The sequence below is a fragment of the Bemisia tabaci genome, chromosome 2, assembly GCF_918797505.1.
Source record: "Bemisia tabaci chromosome 2, PGI_BMITA_v3".
Taxonomy (NCBI): domain Eukaryota; kingdom Metazoa; phylum Arthropoda; class Insecta; order Hemiptera; family Aleyrodidae; genus Bemisia; species Bemisia tabaci.
In genome coordinates, this window is record NC_092794.1 from 13161791 (window position 1) to 13180027 (window position 18237).

The 18237-nt window shown below is 35.7% G+C and overlaps 1 protein-coding gene across 1 annotated transcript in view; it reads left to right on the top strand.

The window, feature by feature from the left end:
• The window catches only part of LRP1 (LDL receptor protein 1), a 107369-nt gene that overhangs the window by 28568 nt on the left and 60564 nt on the right, over window positions 1-18237 (top strand). Inside the window, exons 10-28 of the mRNA XM_019046362.2 lie at window positions 157-328; window positions 874-1023; window positions 2655-2835; window positions 3413-3646; window positions 4700-4901; window positions 5798-5999; window positions 6511-6684; window positions 7019-7117; window positions 7464-7715; window positions 8504-8643; window positions 9379-9643; window positions 10337-10540; window positions 11788-12036; window positions 12656-12862; window positions 14080-14284; window positions 14921-14982; window positions 15941-16049; window positions 17003-17247; window positions 18081-18206. Coding sequence (XP_018901907.2) covers window positions 157-328; window positions 874-1023; window positions 2655-2835; window positions 3413-3646; window positions 4700-4901; window positions 5798-5999; window positions 6511-6684; window positions 7019-7117; window positions 7464-7715; window positions 8504-8643; window positions 9379-9643; window positions 10337-10540; window positions 11788-12036; window positions 12656-12862; window positions 14080-14284; window positions 14921-14982; window positions 15941-16049; window positions 17003-17247; window positions 18081-18206 — 3478 coding nt within the window. The remainder of the gene's footprint in view (window positions 1-156; window positions 329-873; window positions 1024-2654; window positions 2836-3412; window positions 3647-4699; window positions 4902-5797; window positions 6000-6510; window positions 6685-7018; window positions 7118-7463; window positions 7716-8503; window positions 8644-9378; window positions 9644-10336; window positions 10541-11787; window positions 12037-12655; window positions 12863-14079; window positions 14285-14920; window positions 14983-15940; window positions 16050-17002; window positions 17248-18080; window positions 18207-18237) is intronic.

The following is an 18237-nucleotide window of genomic DNA, read 5'->3' on the forward strand; positions in this document are numbered from 1 at the left end:
GCTGTACAAATTGTAAGTAATTTGTAATTTTTTTTTTTTAATCAGACTTTTTAAATATATTTTATTCATTTTTTAACCCAGCATAAGTCTATTTTTTATGAAAAATCTTCTCACACATTTTTTTATCCTAAAGCTGAAGACCTTTCTTGTTCACAGGTTCAAAATTTGTATGATGTCACAGTTTTTGAAAATAATCTATTTGTGACTAGTTGGCGCAACGAAACTATTTTACGACTTAATAAGTTTAAATCAAATGATCATGGGATGCTTATTAATTCTAGTCGACCGTTTGCCATTCGTGTCTTTCATCAACAGCGTCAACCTGAAGGTCAGTAAATATGCACTTAATTAGTCAAATTTCTGTTGGGTTCAAAGATTATTGGAAGACCATGGTCTTTCGAGTTTGCAAAAAATTCATAAAAAGCGTTGATTTTTCCCAGATCAATGTGTAAGTGAAAGATTTGCATTGTTGTTTAATTTAAAATTAGTTAATTGAAACGTCCTGCTCCTAAAGAAATTCAAGGACACCATATGCTAAATTTCCAGTTTAAAAAACCATGTATCCTTTGAACATGAAAGTTTGAATTTACCAACACATGGAACATTAATTTCTCATCTACAAGTTGAAATTTTAAATTTTCAATTAGTTTACCGTGTTCCATGTGAAATTTGGTTAAAAAATGTGCATTGTGCTACTTGATTTCTAACTCTGTCTAGTGGTCTATTCCGATAGTCGCAACAAAGTGTCATTAGTCTTAAGTAGTCACACAACTTATGCATTAGGGATTGAAAATAAAACTTGGCTTAAAACCTCTTCGTAATCAAACTGCCCTTTCAGTCTTTTATCAGGTGCGATATTTGTTTTTGTTGTAGTTGATCATCCTTGTGCCAAAAACAATGGTGGCTGTGAGCAAATCTGTATCCCATTGTACAATCCTATCAAAAACTCAACAAGCCTCAGACCTGTAGCTCATTGTATGTGTCAACCAGGCTACAAGCTAGTACTTTATCATCAATGTAGATGTAAGTATATACATTACTGGACTATAATTAATTTTTCTTGTTCTTTGATTGATATTGACTGTAGGGGTTGACTCAGACTACTCGTACCAAGTTTTTCTCTCAGTTCTTTCAGGTTGACTAAGCCGAGGACTGTGGGGTTGAATAGGGAATGGACGCTTAGCAATCCTATCACCTAGAATTCTATCATCTCAAAGTCTCCCTGCAGGCCGATTATTGAAATTTTGTGTTTGTCGGGCAGGCATAGATGACATAGGTTAAATGGCGTAGCATAATCGGTCAGCTATGTCTTATCCCTGCTTTGTTGTGCCCATGTCTGGTTGAATGGACATTGGACAACATACTGTCAGGAACTCAAGAGGTGCCTTTAGCTTGTCATGAACTCCACCTGACTTAGGCATGACCAAGCAACGATAAGACATAGCCGACCAATCACACTACACCATTTAACCTATGTCATCTATGTCCGCCTGATAAATACAAAATTTTAATTATCAGCCTGCAGGTTTGCCTTGCGGGCTAGAAGAGGGGTCTAAACTTTGGAAAGGAGAGTTTCTGTCTCAATTTTGTAATTATCTGATCAATATCAGGAAATACAGTCCGAAATTGGTCCATCCCTGTTCCCAATACTGACCCCTGAAGTTGGGGAACAGAGCCCGCCTTGACAAAATGCTGGGTCACCAAATTGATGTCAAAGCCAAGAAAAAGGAGTTATTATGGGTAATTGATTCTGTTGATTGATGATTGATTGATGTTAGTGGTAGTGTTGAAATGCATCCGATCAGGAACACATAATCTTAAAAAGCCGCTAATGTCCATCTTTCGTTATATGCCTCATAATCGGTGTATTGTTTGATTTAAAATCATGATAAAATTAAATACCATCTTCTAATCTTCTAATTGAGACTTCAGGATAAGAAACCCAAAGACCCGAAAACTTCTTAGCGTTTTACAGCGTTTTATTTTTATTATTTGTGACGCTAAAGATCTTTTTTTTAAATTGTTTTAATACATACCGTACTTAAAAAATATACTTTTCTGATGTTTTAGAACTGTCCATGCACAAATCGTGCTAAAACCGCTAATGTCCAGTTGATTGCTGGTAGTTTCGTAATGATATTTGTTTATAGTGCACAATCTTCCAAAATTTTATTAATTTAACTTAATTTGAATGATAATCTACTGCTTTAATATGTTTAGAGTGAATTTTGAAAATATCAAAAGGCTCCAAAACTCGGAGATTTTCATGTATCATGTGAAAACCGCAAATGTCCAGAGTCCTTTCTTTTTAATTAGTACTCCGTCCCAGACAGAAGATGAGCTGGAGACTGTCGGGGATCCTTTTCTACAATCCACTCCTGTATTAATTAACTTCTAAAAATTGTTCAACCTGCATTTAAAAGGCTGCTATAGTTTTTTGCAGTTCTCTCTAAATTAGAGAAAAATGCACAGTAGCGGTTTTTGCACAAGCTGATTCAATTGTAATTCAATAATGCACAGTGTGCACTGTATTTTCTAATCCCTATAATGATTGAATATTAATGAGGAGGAAAATGTAGTTTTAGCCCTTCAATCATAGGTAGGAAGTATAATGTTTTTTCTTGTCTAAGAAGTGTATATGTTTCTCTGTGCAGCAACTGAAAAGTCATCATTTTTACTCTATGGAACGGGTAAACCCGCCATGATCAGAGGAATCTCAACAAGTCTTAAAGAGACCCCTGAAGATGTCATTTTTCCAATCACTGACCTCAGTCGCCCAACTGCTCTTGATTACGATGTGCAGGATCAATATATTTATTATTCAGATGCCTCAAAGTAAGTTGTTATAACTTTTAACCATGTGAGCTTCTTTCAGAAGAAGTAACTTTAAGATGGCCTATAGATCAATGCAGTACAGGACATAACAATGATTATTGTTGATCTTAAATAAAGTGTATGATAACCTTCTCTTGGGTTCTCATCAATATATGGGGCTGTTCCATCCAATAATTTAAAGTTTAACTAAGTATTTCAGTATTATGAGTCTTACAGATTGTATCATTTACAATACATTTGTTTTGTGATGTTTTCATCTCGAAATATTTGGTTTTTTCCCCCTTTTGCAAAATTTGTGACCAATAATGTAACACATATCATGAAGCAAGTAGCCTTTATATAATTCCGCCAATTAGTAAAATGATTCAGTTTTGAAAGCTTTTTTATCTCTTAATGTCCTTAATATTATCTGTCAAAACTTTGTAAGGGGTGGAAGGAAGAAATGAACATTGTATTTCATATGAAGACGAGTGAAGTGCCCAAGGGGTTTAGAGTGCAGTATGCAGCTTCTAGTAATGGAGTAACTTCATGAATTCAACAAATAATTTATTAATGTGTATCAATTTAATCTACACAGGTTTCGAATCGAGAGACGAAAAATCGGTGGAGGATCAAAGAAGGTATTCATCAGTGCCGGGATTAACAACTGTGAAGGTCTTGCTGTCGATTGGATTGGAAGAAATCTTTATTGGACAGATGAAGGTCTTGGAACAATAAGCGTTGCCAAGTTGAGCGATCCAACAATTCGTCGAATTCTCATACATGATAGTAAAATTCATCCAAGGTCCATCGTTCTTAATGCCAGATCTGGGTAATTAATTAACCTTTCATGCGGCTTTTTTTCTCAATGATCATCTTGTGAAAAGTCTCAAAGCGTAAGGAAGAGTTAGAATGCAGAGGTCACTACTGACAAGTTTAATTTGACATTTTGCATCTGTGAAATAATACACTCGCGGGTCGTCCTATAGTCCACCAAGCTTTCCTCAAGGGTATGATAGTAAGCTGGGTAATTGCATCCCATGCAGTGGTAATCCATTCAATCACTCTGAACAAGTCAATTTCATCTCAGCAGGTGTGCAAGCAGGGAAATACAAGTAGGCACTCATGAAGAAAGCAAACAAATGTAAATTAGAAAGGAGTCATAAGGATGGGTTTATACCCTAAAATTAGTGCGGATATTCTGAAGTATGGTATAATGATCCTGTTCTCAGCAATCTAAGAAGAAGCTTTGTGGGAAAATGCTACTCATTATTTATGTTGAATTGAGCCATCAGGAAAATTGTTTCAACTTGATAGGAGCGCCACAGCTCCAGAAATTTTTATTTTTGAAGAAGATCACATATTGAGGGCTAACGAACAATATCGCTTAACTGAAAATTTTTGCAAAAATGAGTTAGCAACTTTGCCGCATTCTTGAAGTACGCGAGCTGATGTTTTTAATTTTTTGCAGTTCCGCATAAGAGCGCTGTAAAAATTGCAAATCCAACCTTAAAATTCCAAAAATGGCGAAATCTCCTCTTCTGTAAAATCGTAAGTTTGTAGTTAGGGTTGGAGCGATGGAGAAGGGTGCTGTAATTGCCTCCTACTCTATACTATTTTCTTAGTGTGTCATCTTTTTGGTTTTGTTGTGCGTCTTTCTTCCAATAAAATAAAAGTTCTATATAGAATTTTTAAGAATTCCATCTAAACTCAAGACAAAATCCAGAAAAATTTGTTGTGCCTAGACAATTCTCCCATGTGAAAATACAGAATAGATAGTTGGATGAAACACTCATTAATTTTCGAGTAGGCAAGATCCGTCATGAGTTATACGTATAATTTTCCTTTTCTATTCTTATACATAATTTAATTGTTGTTGCATTAGCTACATGTACTGGTCAGACTGGTCAAGCAACGGGCGAATCGAGAAAGCTCACATGGATGGTCGAATGCGGACTGATTTTGTTGTTGGAGCCCTACAGTGGCCAAATGGTTTAACCATCGATTATCAGACAACCAGGCTTTACTGGTGTGATGCGTATCTAGACAAAATTGAACATATCAATTTAGATGGAACCAAAAGACAGGTTTGTTTATTATTTTTCACACCAGGCTGTGTGAAATTGGTATAGACAAAGCGATAGACAAAGATGACAAGAGGGATATGAAAGCATCCTATTGGTGGAAGTGGGTAGTTGAAATGGACAAAGGAAGTAGGTAATAGACTAACTAACGGCAACCCTCAAGAGACCCTTCAGTTAGTCCATCATTTACCCCTTGGTCTGTAACAACCACACAATTCAACCAATGGGATCGCTTAATACTCCCTATGTCTCCTTTTTTATAACTTTATCTATCAATTTTAACAATCAGCCCGCAGTTTTGCAGTTTTCAAGGATTTTTAATATTTCTCTAAATATGTGACCGCTCATGGAAAAAAGGTACTTAAAGTGAAAGGTCGAATTTTCCAGGAGAGCAGAAAAAAGCAGCTGGTCAAAATTTTCAATTTTTTTCTTGTTTTGAAAATTTTATGAAGCAACTATTTGCAAACCCAACTCTCTTGAGCTTAATGGCCCCACTGAACCTGAAATATTTTGTTCATCAGTGTGACCATCCACAGGAAAGGGACCCTTGTGCCAAAACAAAAAAAAAACAGTTATCAGTACAGCTGCATGGAGGAAGGTTTTTATAACATCTTGACTCAAATCTTGACTCAAAAAAGCCCAATAATGACGAGCCTAACTTGAGTCTTGCCAGTTTGAAATTAGCTGTCCATAAATGGTAGTTCTAGGACAAAGCAATTCAAAGTTTTGATTTTTCATGTTCAATATCTTACTCTCTCTATTGGTACACACTAAAATGAACTGAACTGACCGCAACTTATCCTGTAGGATACTTAAGATTGCTCGTTGTCAAAAATTCAAATTCAGATTTTTTTCTACTATTATGTTGCTCACTCTAAATTTTCCTATTGGTATTTCAGACTGTTCTCAGTGGTAGTGGTGAAAAACTAGGAAGTCCCTATGGTTTGGCTATTTTTGAACGCACTTTAATCTGGACAGAATCACAGAAAGGAACCGTCCAAGCACTCAACCTGATGAGTAATTCTTCAAAAGCATTAGTCCTTAGTGTTGAAAATCCACCCTTATTTGAAATTAAGGTCTTTGATGAGTCCTCCCAATTAGGTAATTATCTTGTCGCTTTTCATTTATTTCTTGATTTCCTGATGCTCGTTTCCATTAATTAGCTGTCCATAAATGGTAATTCTAAGATGAAGCAATTCAAAGTTTTGATTTGTCGTGTTCAGTGTCTTACTCTCTCTATTGGTACGTACTAAAATGAACCAAACTGACCGCCTTTTATTCTTCAGGATGCCTATCAAGATGTTGACTGCCATTAAGTTTTTTGTATTTGTCTTTACACCAGAAAAAGAAAACATGCCAAGTAATGGCAAACTAAAAAATTTTCAAAATGTACAACAAATAGTACGGAATTTTCATTCAACAAAACTGCAGGTAAATAACAAAGCTTATGCTTTTGCTTGGCAGCACATTGTTCCAGTATATTCTGATGAGATACCTACATATTTCTTTAAAATCTTCTTATTTCTTCCTGAAGTCTAGTAACATTTTCTATGCCCCTAATATTTTTAACTGTGAGCCAATTCAGTCATGCGATTTTGTTTTTGTTTTTCAGGCAGTAGCACGAAAGCTTGCTACAATGGATCTCATCCTAAATGTGAGCAACTATGCCTGGTGACTCCTGGAGATCCTATCTGTGCTTGCAAAGAAGGCTCTGCATCACCAAGTAACAACAATACTAGTTGTCAAAAAGAATTCAATGTGACTGCATCATCTGACTGTGGTCCCAGTAAGTTATCTGAATATTTTCACCTTTTCAAACCATGTGCTAGTTTGATGAGCAGTTCTTATTTTATTTCCTATCTTGTAGAAAGTTCCTTTTACTATCTCCTGTACAGATTCTTTTTATCAAAGGCTTTTGATTCTATTCACCCAAGAAAGGAATATTGTGCTAATTTTGTCTCAATATTCTCTAAGGCCCAGCAATACTGAAAGAGAAGCTACCTAAGCTCTGAACTACATACTTTTTTCCCCTAAAATGTTACTTGGTCTCTTTGTGCCCAATTTATTCCAATACATGCATCATACCAATCATATAATTTCTTGGATGCATTTGTTTTCAGATTTATTTCAGTGTCGCAATCTAGATTGTTTGAAAAAGGAATTTGTATGCGATGGGGATGATGATTGTGGAGATGGATCAGACGAAGATGAAACCTGTGGTGAGTCACCTTTTTCTATCCTGCATTTTCTGGGGGAAGTATTGATTTTTGGCATTGATAAAATGAAAAATTCTGATCTCTTACATCAGATCTAAATCTTAATGAGCTGTTGAGCATGTGTGCTTAAGTTGTTGGCACGTCTAATTAGACAGAAAAAGATGGTGAGAAATAAGTAGTAGCCCAGAAGAAAAACATCTCTCCAAGATTTTATGGGTGAGATTATGATTATCTGCTGGAGCATTTGGCAAAATGTCTGTTTCAATGTTTTGCTTTTGAATAGTTATTTAAATAATTGCTAATTTACAAAAGTAACGGACAGTAATGATTGATGAGTTTGGTGTTTCAGCTCATTTTGAGTGCGAACAGAACCAGTTCAGATGTGACAAATACAGATGTATACCAAAGAGGTGGGTCTGCGATGAAGATGAAGACTGCATAGATGGTAGCGATGAAGCAGAAAATTGCCCCAAGGAGACATGTCAAGCACCCATGTTTACGTGTGCTGTCACGAATCGCTGCATACCTCAAGTGTGGGTCTGTGACGGTGAAAATGATTGTGGAGCAGGTGATACTTCAGATGAAGATCCCACCAAGTGTAGTAAGTATATAATTATGATCATGATTTACAGTCAACCCCCGCTAATTCAAATCACGATCTGATTTAGGGGGGTTTGACTGTATAATCATTTATTTTCCAGGCAGTTCATGTGAACTCGAGCTCGCAAGGAGAGAGCCATCGTCTCTTAAAAAACTAAAATAAATTGACGCACTAAAAAGAGTAAAAAGTTGGGCAGTGTGATGTTGAAGCATTAATTGGACTTTGTTAACACCAAAAAACTAGCCTCAACAGTCAGGTTTTACGAAGCCTGGGTCACACGATCAAACTGAAGCCATGAAAGTAGCAAGGTCACAGCGCAGTAGGTTTTCTCAAGCCAATCAGAGATCAGTGCTGTCAAATTACTACGGGTCAAAGTGGTTTGACAGTCAAAGAGATCTCTGGCTGGTATTGGTAGAATTCCGACCTTGCTGACCCTGCCAGATTGGTAGCTCATTTTGATCATGCAACCCAGAGCAAACGGAGAAAAAGCTCTGATGATTCAAGTTCTGGTTTCGTTCTATGGCTGTCTTTCTCCATTAAAGAATCACCTTTGTCCCCATAAATTTAGAATTTTTGTGTAAAAATCCACTTCGAAAATCTCTTAATTTACTCCAAGTTTGAAGCAAGAAAAAAATTTACATGCTAAAAATTTTCTTTTGCAAGCCCAAAGAAGTTATGTTTTTTGTGTTTTCAGTTCCTTTTATTAGCAGTATCGTGATGAACATTCATTTTTAATCAATGCTTTATGAGGAGAAAAAAACTAAGGACTATGTGAAATTTTTTTTCAGATTTCAAAGAGTGCCTACCAACAGAATTTGAATGCAGCAATAAACATTGCATTCCATCTGACTTTTTTTGTGATGGTGATGATGACTGCAGAGATGGTTCCGATGAAGTAGACTGCAATAGTTCATGCAATAAAACCGAGGTATGTTTCTCAAATATTATTACCATTTATTCAAAGAACTTTGCATTAATGCTCCATTCCATACCACAACTCATTATCAGCAAGGCTGCTTGCTCAGCTGAATGAAAAAGAAAAGGTAAAAATATCTCTGAGTTCCATGAAGATGTTTCAAATTGGTCTTGCACAATTCATCACATCAACATGTTTGTGGCAAAATTTAATTGCTGCACAATTTACTATAGACAATGGGCCAGTTGCACTGGTAACAGAATCGTGTTTTGATGCATGATTCTTGTAGATTAGCCAAAAATTAGAAGGTCTGTCCAAACAGCAACTTTCTACGTTGAATATTCACCGAGATATCGTCCTTTGAAAAGCTGGGTTTTTGACGTCATCCACCACAGTAGTGACACCCTTGGTTTCTTCCATCTTGCTTTCATCCGCGTCTCACTCAGAGTAACCAGTGCTAATGTGTGTCTCCGTGGCTGATAAAACCAAATTGGAAGAAACGGAGGGTGTCTCTACCGTGGTGGATGACGTCAAAAACCCGACTTTTCAAAGGGTGATATCTCGGTTAATATTGAGTGTAGCAAGTTGCGGTTTAGACAGATCTTAATATTTTTAGCTGATCTACTTGAATTAAGCATCAAAACAAAATTATGTGACCAGCGCAACTGACCCACCGTTGTCGAGAAATCTTGTGTAGCTTATTTTCTTCATGCAATTAATTGAACTCTATAATTTCTTTTGTTGCAGTTTTATTGTTCTAAGGATGCTATTTGTATATCTCAGTCTCGAAAATGTGATGGCACAAATGACTGCAGTGATGGACTCGATGAGCTCAAATGTAACAACACAAATCGAACAAATCAGACAACTCTAAATAAAAATTACGATTACGTTAAAACTTGTGAAAACTTAGAATTCCTGTGTGGGGGAGAAACAAGAGAGTGCATCAGGAAAAAATTAGTGTGTGATGGGAAAGAAGACTGTTTAGATGGCTCAGATGAAGCACATTGTGGTAATTGAAATTTTAGCTATCTACTTTATATTTTTTTCCCTGGAAACAGTGCAGTAGACATGACTCATTCTCTCTCTAATAACCAGTGATTATTCTATAACTTATCCATTTTCTTCAAGACTGTCATAGTAATTCTTATTTTGCACATTGCATTATATCTCAATTTTAATGGACAGAGAAAAAGGCAAAATAACTTTTAATTTTTTCGAGTAATTAATTAAGAGACGTTTGAAGATTCGTTATTTCATTAGATTATAACTGCCTCTAAAATATATACTTCATAGTAAAAGATTAGAAACTTGATCTTTGTTCCCAGCTTGATGAGTGAGTAATTTTTCCTGTAAATAATGCCTTACCTAACAAAAACTCTTTAGGAGTCTCATATCTAGCATAAAGTTTCACAATATAATTTCTTACTGCTAACAGAGGAGGATTGTCAAATCCTCATAACCAGATTTGATTTCTTCATAAATTTTAAAAAATGAAAACAGCAACACCGTAAGTTTTTTACTTTCTAATCACTTGCACTTGGGTGTTCTGCAATGTAAGTTTGGCTGTCCTATGACTGGCACGCATGTAACCAAAATTGCTGTTTATTAAATACAAAATTTTAGATTTTTCCAGACATCATTACCAAAGGTGGAATATTGTAAATGGTTCATCCATACTATTCTTCATGAAATTTGTTCTTAGATGTTGAGAACTGTACTTCTGGTCGCTGCAGTAGCCACAAGCCTACTACCTTGCGACCCAAAATGGCAACTACACTTTCTCCATCAATTACTTGCGAATATCCAAGCAGACTGTGCGACAATAATACAAAATGTGTGGAAGTATTCCAGCTCTGTGATGAACATTACAACTGTGATGATCACTCAGATGAAGGGGGATTCTGCAGTAAGTACATTAAGACATCAAAATCCTATTTCCATTTTCATTTAATTGGTTGCAAATAAAAGCTATCTGTTAATGTCATTTTAGACGGATAGAATGACTTGAAGTGAAAACAAGTATGCGCCTCAGTTCAAGTCAAATTAGTCAAATTTCTGCAAGAGGATTAGATTCAAGTTTTTTACCTACTGCCAACCTCTCATTACAACAAACCAAAATTCCCTCAGAAGAACTGTATGTCTACAACATGTGGTTTTCATGTTGGCAGCAATGATGACCACATCAAAAATTCTCGAGGTGGATCGTGAAGTGGATGGATGCAAAAAGTCGGCCACTAATTATCCAACTGCAGGGTTTAGCTCTCGACTTCTAGTGAAAGGTTTTCTTGGTCAGTTGCCATTTCTCTGGGATTTGGCACAAAAATTAATCGAATCCATTCGCGGATATTTGCCTTCAAATTCATGAAAGGGATGTGGCGCAGTGATCAAAGACACCTTCCAAGTGTTTCAAGATTTCATGTAGTGTGTTTGATCTATTTTAAATTGAATGTCAGCACAACTTATCTTCTGCTGCACTAGACATTAAGATTAAGATGCTGTAGATATCTTAAAATAATGCTCTCTGAGAGTGATCAGTTATTAACACCAAGAGGTCTCTTCAGTAAAAAATTGATTTAAAACAACGCTGTTAAGTGTTATCTTAGAATTTATTGGAAATTATGTTTAAAAACATTAGTTCAAGAAGTAATCATGGATGAAGGCTCAAAATGTATCTAATTTTTAAAAAAACCTATCAAAATTTTGATAGACCTGTATATTATTTTATAATGTAGAGTAAATGAGAAATTTCGAAAGTGTACCCCCTTATCTATTAAGAAGAAGAACTTGGGAATTCCAATCCTAAATTCTGGACTAGTAACGGACAAATATTGCGTGTTTTGTTCTTGCTACATATTATCTCTTTTCTTGTATGGCGCCGAAAGTTCCAAAAGTTGTTTGGAAAGCGTTACAATGTCAAAACTTTTAATGGTCTCCAACACAGGTTTGACCTGAACTCAAAGAATCCAACATCATATCCAAAATAAGCCTTTTTGTTGATTGCATCCCAGAAATGTGTACCTATTTTTCCATTTGATTTCCTCTTTCTTATTTTAATTTCAATTATCTGTAAAAGCGATCTGTACATCAAAATGATCTTAAATTTTTGTCTGAATCAGAGTCTCAAACTTAATTCCATTTGTCTGTTTTCATTAGGTCAGCACCGCTGTCTGTATCAAGATAAATGTTCTCATTTTTGCCATAACACTCCTGACGGCTTCATTTGCACTTGTCCGCCCACCCTACACCTTCACCCAAATCGACTGAACTGCACAGAAATGAATCCTTGTACAATGTGGGGCACATGTTCTCAATCCTGTGAATATTATAACAAATACATGTATAAATGCTCTTGTGAGCCTGGTTATCAACTCCTCAGTGATCACTTCAGTTGTAAAAGCACAGGTTTGTCCTCTATTTCTGCTTCTTACACTCACTCACACACACACCCTCACAGTGCTTCTTGTGTTCTTACAACACAGTATCTTGTCACCCAAAGAAATAGTACTCAAATGACTTTTTACGCTAATACAACTTACCAATGTTGATGCACTCTACGATGTTAAATGATTAACATTCAATCATGTCTGGAAAGATAATATTTGGAATTCTACAATAACCTCTGTTTTGAAAATTTTGCGAGCAAAATTCTCATATTTGCCATGATGGACACTTACCAACCAAACTGGTCGTTGATTTTAAAAATCTTCTCTGGCGTTTTCAAAAGATTGACAAAAGCTTAATCAGTAGGATCAGGTTAGTTTTTTCAATCTCGATTTTAAGTATGTTGGGGTTGATTTTTTTTTTCATTTATGTAAGAAATATGAAAATGGAATATACTGTGTGGGAGAGGAAGTACAGCTTAGACATGAAAGAGAAACTTATCATCTTTGTACTCTCAGCAAATGTGTGTTCTGGTCTCTGAAGATTTGCAAGGGTTGCTATGAAGTTAAGTTAATACCAAAAAGGAAACGAAAACCTTTTTGTCGAAAAAGCTTGCCTCATGTGTTCTTTTCCCTTGCAGAAAGTGCCACTCCCATGGTCATGTTTAGCAATCGGCATGAAATACGAGGTGTTGATCTGCACACTTTGAACGTCAAGGCCTTGATCACAAGTCTTAAAAACACCATCGCAGTTGATTTTTATTACACACCAGAGCAACCTGATTACACAATATTTTGGACAGACGTGGTGGATGACAAAATCTTTAGAGGCACTTTGATCGGTGGCTGTAAGTACATTTTCAATTTCCTAAAAGTTATACAGCTCCAAATAAACATGTATGCACCATTAGAATTTGTTCTCAAAATGATTCCTGAATTTATTATTCTACAGTGAAAAGGACTTTAGAGTAGGGGTGTTCAAATGAATTCTTGCCGGAACACTATCGATATCGTCTCTTATTGAAACTGGCGGCAGTACCGACGGTGGCGATGACATCGTTAACAGCCGGCCTTATCGGATTTTTGAGAGCTCGCACTCAATGCATTGTTGCCCCGTGCGTTGGTTAATCAGATTGCCTGGCGCAGCGGCGCGTGAAATAGATGTATAAATGACAACAGCTTATTTTCATCAGCTCCGAAAACTCTGATCGCTATCGGCAAGAGCGCTCTTATCGTAAATTTTTCTTAACGGAACTGTTTCGGTGGCTTACCGACAACCGATAGAAGAGCCCTACTTTAGAGTCAATTTTAGAAGTAATTAGCTATTTTTACTGTCTCTATTAGTCAGAGAAAAAAAGCATTGTTCGAAAAATAAGAATTTAAATCAACTGTGTACTGAATTGTATATATGTTGTATAATTTCCTCGTGTTTTATTTTTGTAACAAGTAACCCAGCAATACTCTGCTTTGAAATTTTATGAGTACATCCCATGTACTTGAAAAGAAATTCTGAGAAAGTTTCAAGGCAATTTGCCTTTCAGTTTTCGGTTGAAAAATAAAAGTATAAGAGAATATGTACTCAACAATACAAAATGCTGTCCAGCTAATTTTGGATCAGGTTTTCTAAAGATCATTCATTATTATGAAGCTAAAAATAGAATTAAGTTTTCTTTTTTGCCGGAAATTGAAGCGCTACACCACAGAGTTGAATGTTCATGAATTTTAAGTAGATTAAGAAGCTAAACATGTTTCAAAGAGATAAGACCATTCCTTGAGCCATTGCCCATTAATTTTGTGATTCTTTGATTGATCTCCCTTATATCCTGATTTTCGAAGACTACACAAGTTCATACTTTTTACAATGCTGTACTTGTTCATCAGATTTTTAGAATCATCTTATGAGAGTTGTGTTAATTGAAAACTCCTGGTCGAGCAGCTTTAATTGTTAAGCCCACAAAGCTCAGTCTGAGAAACCAATTCCTTAATTTAAATAGTATAATTTGCCTCTGATAGTCATTTACAATGAGTTTGAAACAGTTTACATGAAAGATATTAATTTTTCCAGCCATGAGCAATATAGAAGTTGTAGTGCAAACTGGCCTCCAGACTGCAGAGGGTCTAGCTGTAGATTGGATTGGCCAAAATCTGTATTGGGTGGAGAGTAATCTAGATCAGATTGAAGTAGCTAAATTAAACGGTAGTTTTCGGCGCACCCTCATTGCTGGAGATATGGAAAGTCCCAGAGCAATCGCTTTAGATCCTCGTGTTGGGTAAGTATATTAAATTTAGCATTTTTGGTTTTATCATGTTCCATGCCAATGAGTTGTTAAGCTTTTGTTGATAAATCTCAAAAACCAGGGTCAAAAAAATAGTTAGCCTTAAATTAAGTATGGAATTGCCATCAGTTTCCTTTAAGTAGATGTCATGATCTGACATCAGGCTGTCTGTATCTGAGTCATGAGATCTTTTGTCCAGTGTCGATACCAGCAAGTTGGCAACACTATTTATACCTCATTTCCAAAAAAATCTCGTTTTTAGATTTGCTTCTTTATGTAGAAAGTAGAGAAACAAGGATGTAAGAAAAGTTATTTTTCAACACTATATGCACTCTCTTCAACCTTTAAAGTTTTCAAGCCTGAAAGTCCTTCAAAGTTTGGAGAGTTTGAAAAACTCCAAAGTTACAAAGTCCTCCAAGAATTTTTTGGAGAGGATTCCTCGAGAACTCCTTGAAAGTCCCTGATTTTAGCAATAGGAAGTCCTTGAAAAGTCCTGAATTTTACTTTTGAAAAGCTGTCACGAACCATGTTAAGGCATTTTTATCTATTCTCATGAAAGCAGCTTTGTAAGTATGCAGTTCTTCCTTTTAATGCATTGCTCTCAATCTTTGTTTACTATTTTCATTGCAGATGGTTGTTTTGGACGGATTGGGATGATAATGCCCCTCGTATTGAGAGATGCAGCATGGCAGGTATATCACGATTACATTTATCGCACTACAATGGGAAGAGGGACCTCAATTACAAATACTCAAAATTGAGTCATTAATGCCAGAGTATAAGTAGGTTTTCTACTAATATTTTGGGTTGACAAATGATGAAAAACGTCAAGTCTGACCGAATTTTTGATAACCTAAAGTTTACAGTTCAAAAAATGTAGATCCAAAAAAAGCTGAGGGAAGGTCAGGTATTGAGAGATCTCGGTGAGAAGAGACTTTCGCCGCTGCTGCTCTCTGTGGTGGAAAAAAAATACTAACTAAGTGAAAAGTAAATCCCTGTTCATTTTATTGTTCCTCTGTGTGATTCTGTACAAAATGGACCAACAGTAACGATGGGAGAACTTGTCAACACAACGTTTATTTCCCACCTGTTTTGGGAATTCACCTGTTCCTACCAAAAACGGCCCAGTAAAGAAAGTGAAACACTGAAAAAAACACTTGTTAGTATAACATTTCGAAGCCTATGACATGTACTTTAATACTGTCATTTTGTTTTCAATTACATCTCAAGGAATAAGCATGGTTTAGAAAGTGTCACATTCACCGATTTGCTACTTTTGCAAGGTAAATGACTCATGAGAGACTAAGCATTTTCTTTCAGGATGTTAGCAGAACCCATTATCTTTTGATTAAATTTTGGAATTTAAATATATTCTTATAGTTTAATGTAAATTCCAGCATCTAAAGTACCCCTTTGTAATTTCTGAGTAATTTTTGTTGGAAAAATTCCAACATTTTTAAAAACTCAAGTCACAAATATATGTAGAGCTAGCAAATATATGCTCATATATCAAAGAATTAGCCGATGATTAATAGTATATTTTTAGCCATACATGGTTTATTTGGTCAAGAAGCATTTTGAGATACCTATACTTTCCATTCTTCCTTCCACCTCCCCTATTACTAAATTTTGTTTTCATCTCATTGACAGGTGAATATCGGAGTATCATTGTTCAAGTAGACAAAGTAGGTGGTGGACTGTGGCCAAATGGACTGACATTGGACTACATGTTAAAGCGAGTATATTGGATCGATGCCAAGTAAGTGCAGTCTCTATTCTACTTGCATACCAGCAAATAACCTGTTTTACTACCAACATGATTATTGTAATGATTATTGGGAACCGTTCAGAATTTTTTAACATGGGGGCTCATGGGAGAATCGTGGGCTGAGAGTGGTTTTCGGGATTTATTCATTTAAATCAATTATTATTTTGGCGAATTTTGGCAAATTATGTTCACCGAAGTCATAACAAATTAAAAAATGTACAACACGCCTGGTTTTTATGAAATAAATTTTGTACCTGTATTTTCTGAGAGAAGACCTGAGCTGAGACCCTGCGCATACAGCATTGCCAGTCGCCGCACACCAGTCTCAGGAGCTGTGGATTAAACAGCCTCAAAAAGTGACTTCATCGGCGCTCCAGAACATCGCGACTCTATTGTACTCTACGATGATTAAACTCATTGCTGTCATGAAGAAATTGCGCCAGTTCTCAATCTGTCCCTAGCCATATCGTCAAAATATCGTCAGCATACCTGTGATATTGTGTACTGTCTACTTGTCAATTTTGCAACCAAAACTTGGTGGGTTTTAAAATTTTTCGTTTCGTTAAATTACATCATGGCTCAATGTGGTCATCTTCTACCTCATTGAAAGGTAAATAGAGTGAATGGTTTAAAAAGAATAAGCTTGAAGTATAAATTAATGTCTAATTTCCCCGGCCATACAAATGATGTTGAAAATAAAGCAATTATAGCTATTTTTATCTTCAATAAGGTTATCAATCTTGTCAGGGCTCATCATCTTCGTTTCCACTGGAAAAGCTGAAGCTTAGTGTTTGAATCATTACCAAATTGTGTTTCTCCGAAAGTGTAATCGTAACATCATAAATTTTACCTTAGAACGAAACAAAACTGTAATGATGAGAACAATGAATGAAGGCAAAACCATCGTCTATGGTGAGTCTAATCTACAAGAATTTTTGTTTTAGGTCAGACTCGATACAAACAGTTAATTATGATGGATCAGATTTTCGAGAGGTTATGAAAGGTCATGAGACATTAACTCACCCATTTGCCATCTCTCTCTTCGACAATTACGTATATTGGACAGATTGGCGAACTAATTCAGTCATACGTTCTAATAAATGGAATGGATCAGATGTGTTTGTTATTCAAAGGACCCTCACACAACCCTTTGATATCAAAGTCCTTCATCCCACGCGTCAACCCAGAGGTAAGTCGGGATTTTTGTTTCTTACGAATCTCAATTGGCAGTTTCCCTAAAATTTTTCCACACTGAAAAAAATAGCAAAAGTGAGAAATTTCAAAAAAATTTTACACTGGTTCAGAATTTTAAAAATCATTCTGAATATTTTAGGCCGGCATTATGAGATGCACCTTAATTGAATAGAGTGTGGTTGGATTGACATGGATTCAAAATAAAATGTTTTTGCGATTAGTTTTGTAAAGAAGAAATAAATACAAAATTATGTGTGTTCCATGTTTTATTATTCACATTAGCTAAATGTAGTTTAGAATTTTTTGTTTGGTGTAACTTTTAGCATCATCATTTAAATCTCAGCATAATTACCGGAAATCCAAGCAGTTGCACAGCTTTAAATTTTTTATAGGTGGAAGGGTCAATGATTAAAAAATTCTGATAGAAGGACCCTGAGGTAAATTGTTTTGAATACTGTCAAAAACTACCATTTTTTGGGGGGAAATCAAAGTGCAGATGGATGATTTTTAACCCTCTGACCTTTCTCATCTCAAATTTGGGTATTTTTCGTTTCAAATACATTGAACTTACCTTTTCTTTATGCCTAAAACTTTCACAATTCTAGAAGACTGTCTTTGCTGTGAAATTTTGCAAATCAATTTACTTTCTTGTGAAAGCTTTGAAAGAATTTACCAGCAGTTTAAGAAATGTTTTTAAATCTCTAAAAGTAGTTAGAGCAATTGGCTGTATAAATGTCACTTGTAAGTGACAACTTGGAGATTTTTGTGTTTAGTTTTAAATCTTACATCTGCAGTACGGTAAAGGTACCTCTTTTGTGAATTTTATAGGTGCATCAAATCCATGTGAAAAAGACAATGGCGGCTGTTCTCATTTGTGTCTTTTAAGCATCAATGGAACTCACAAGTGTGAATGTCCCCATGTGATGAAGCTTACAAAGAATAACAAATGCGTCCGTAAGTTGTATTCATCCAATTTCACTTATTT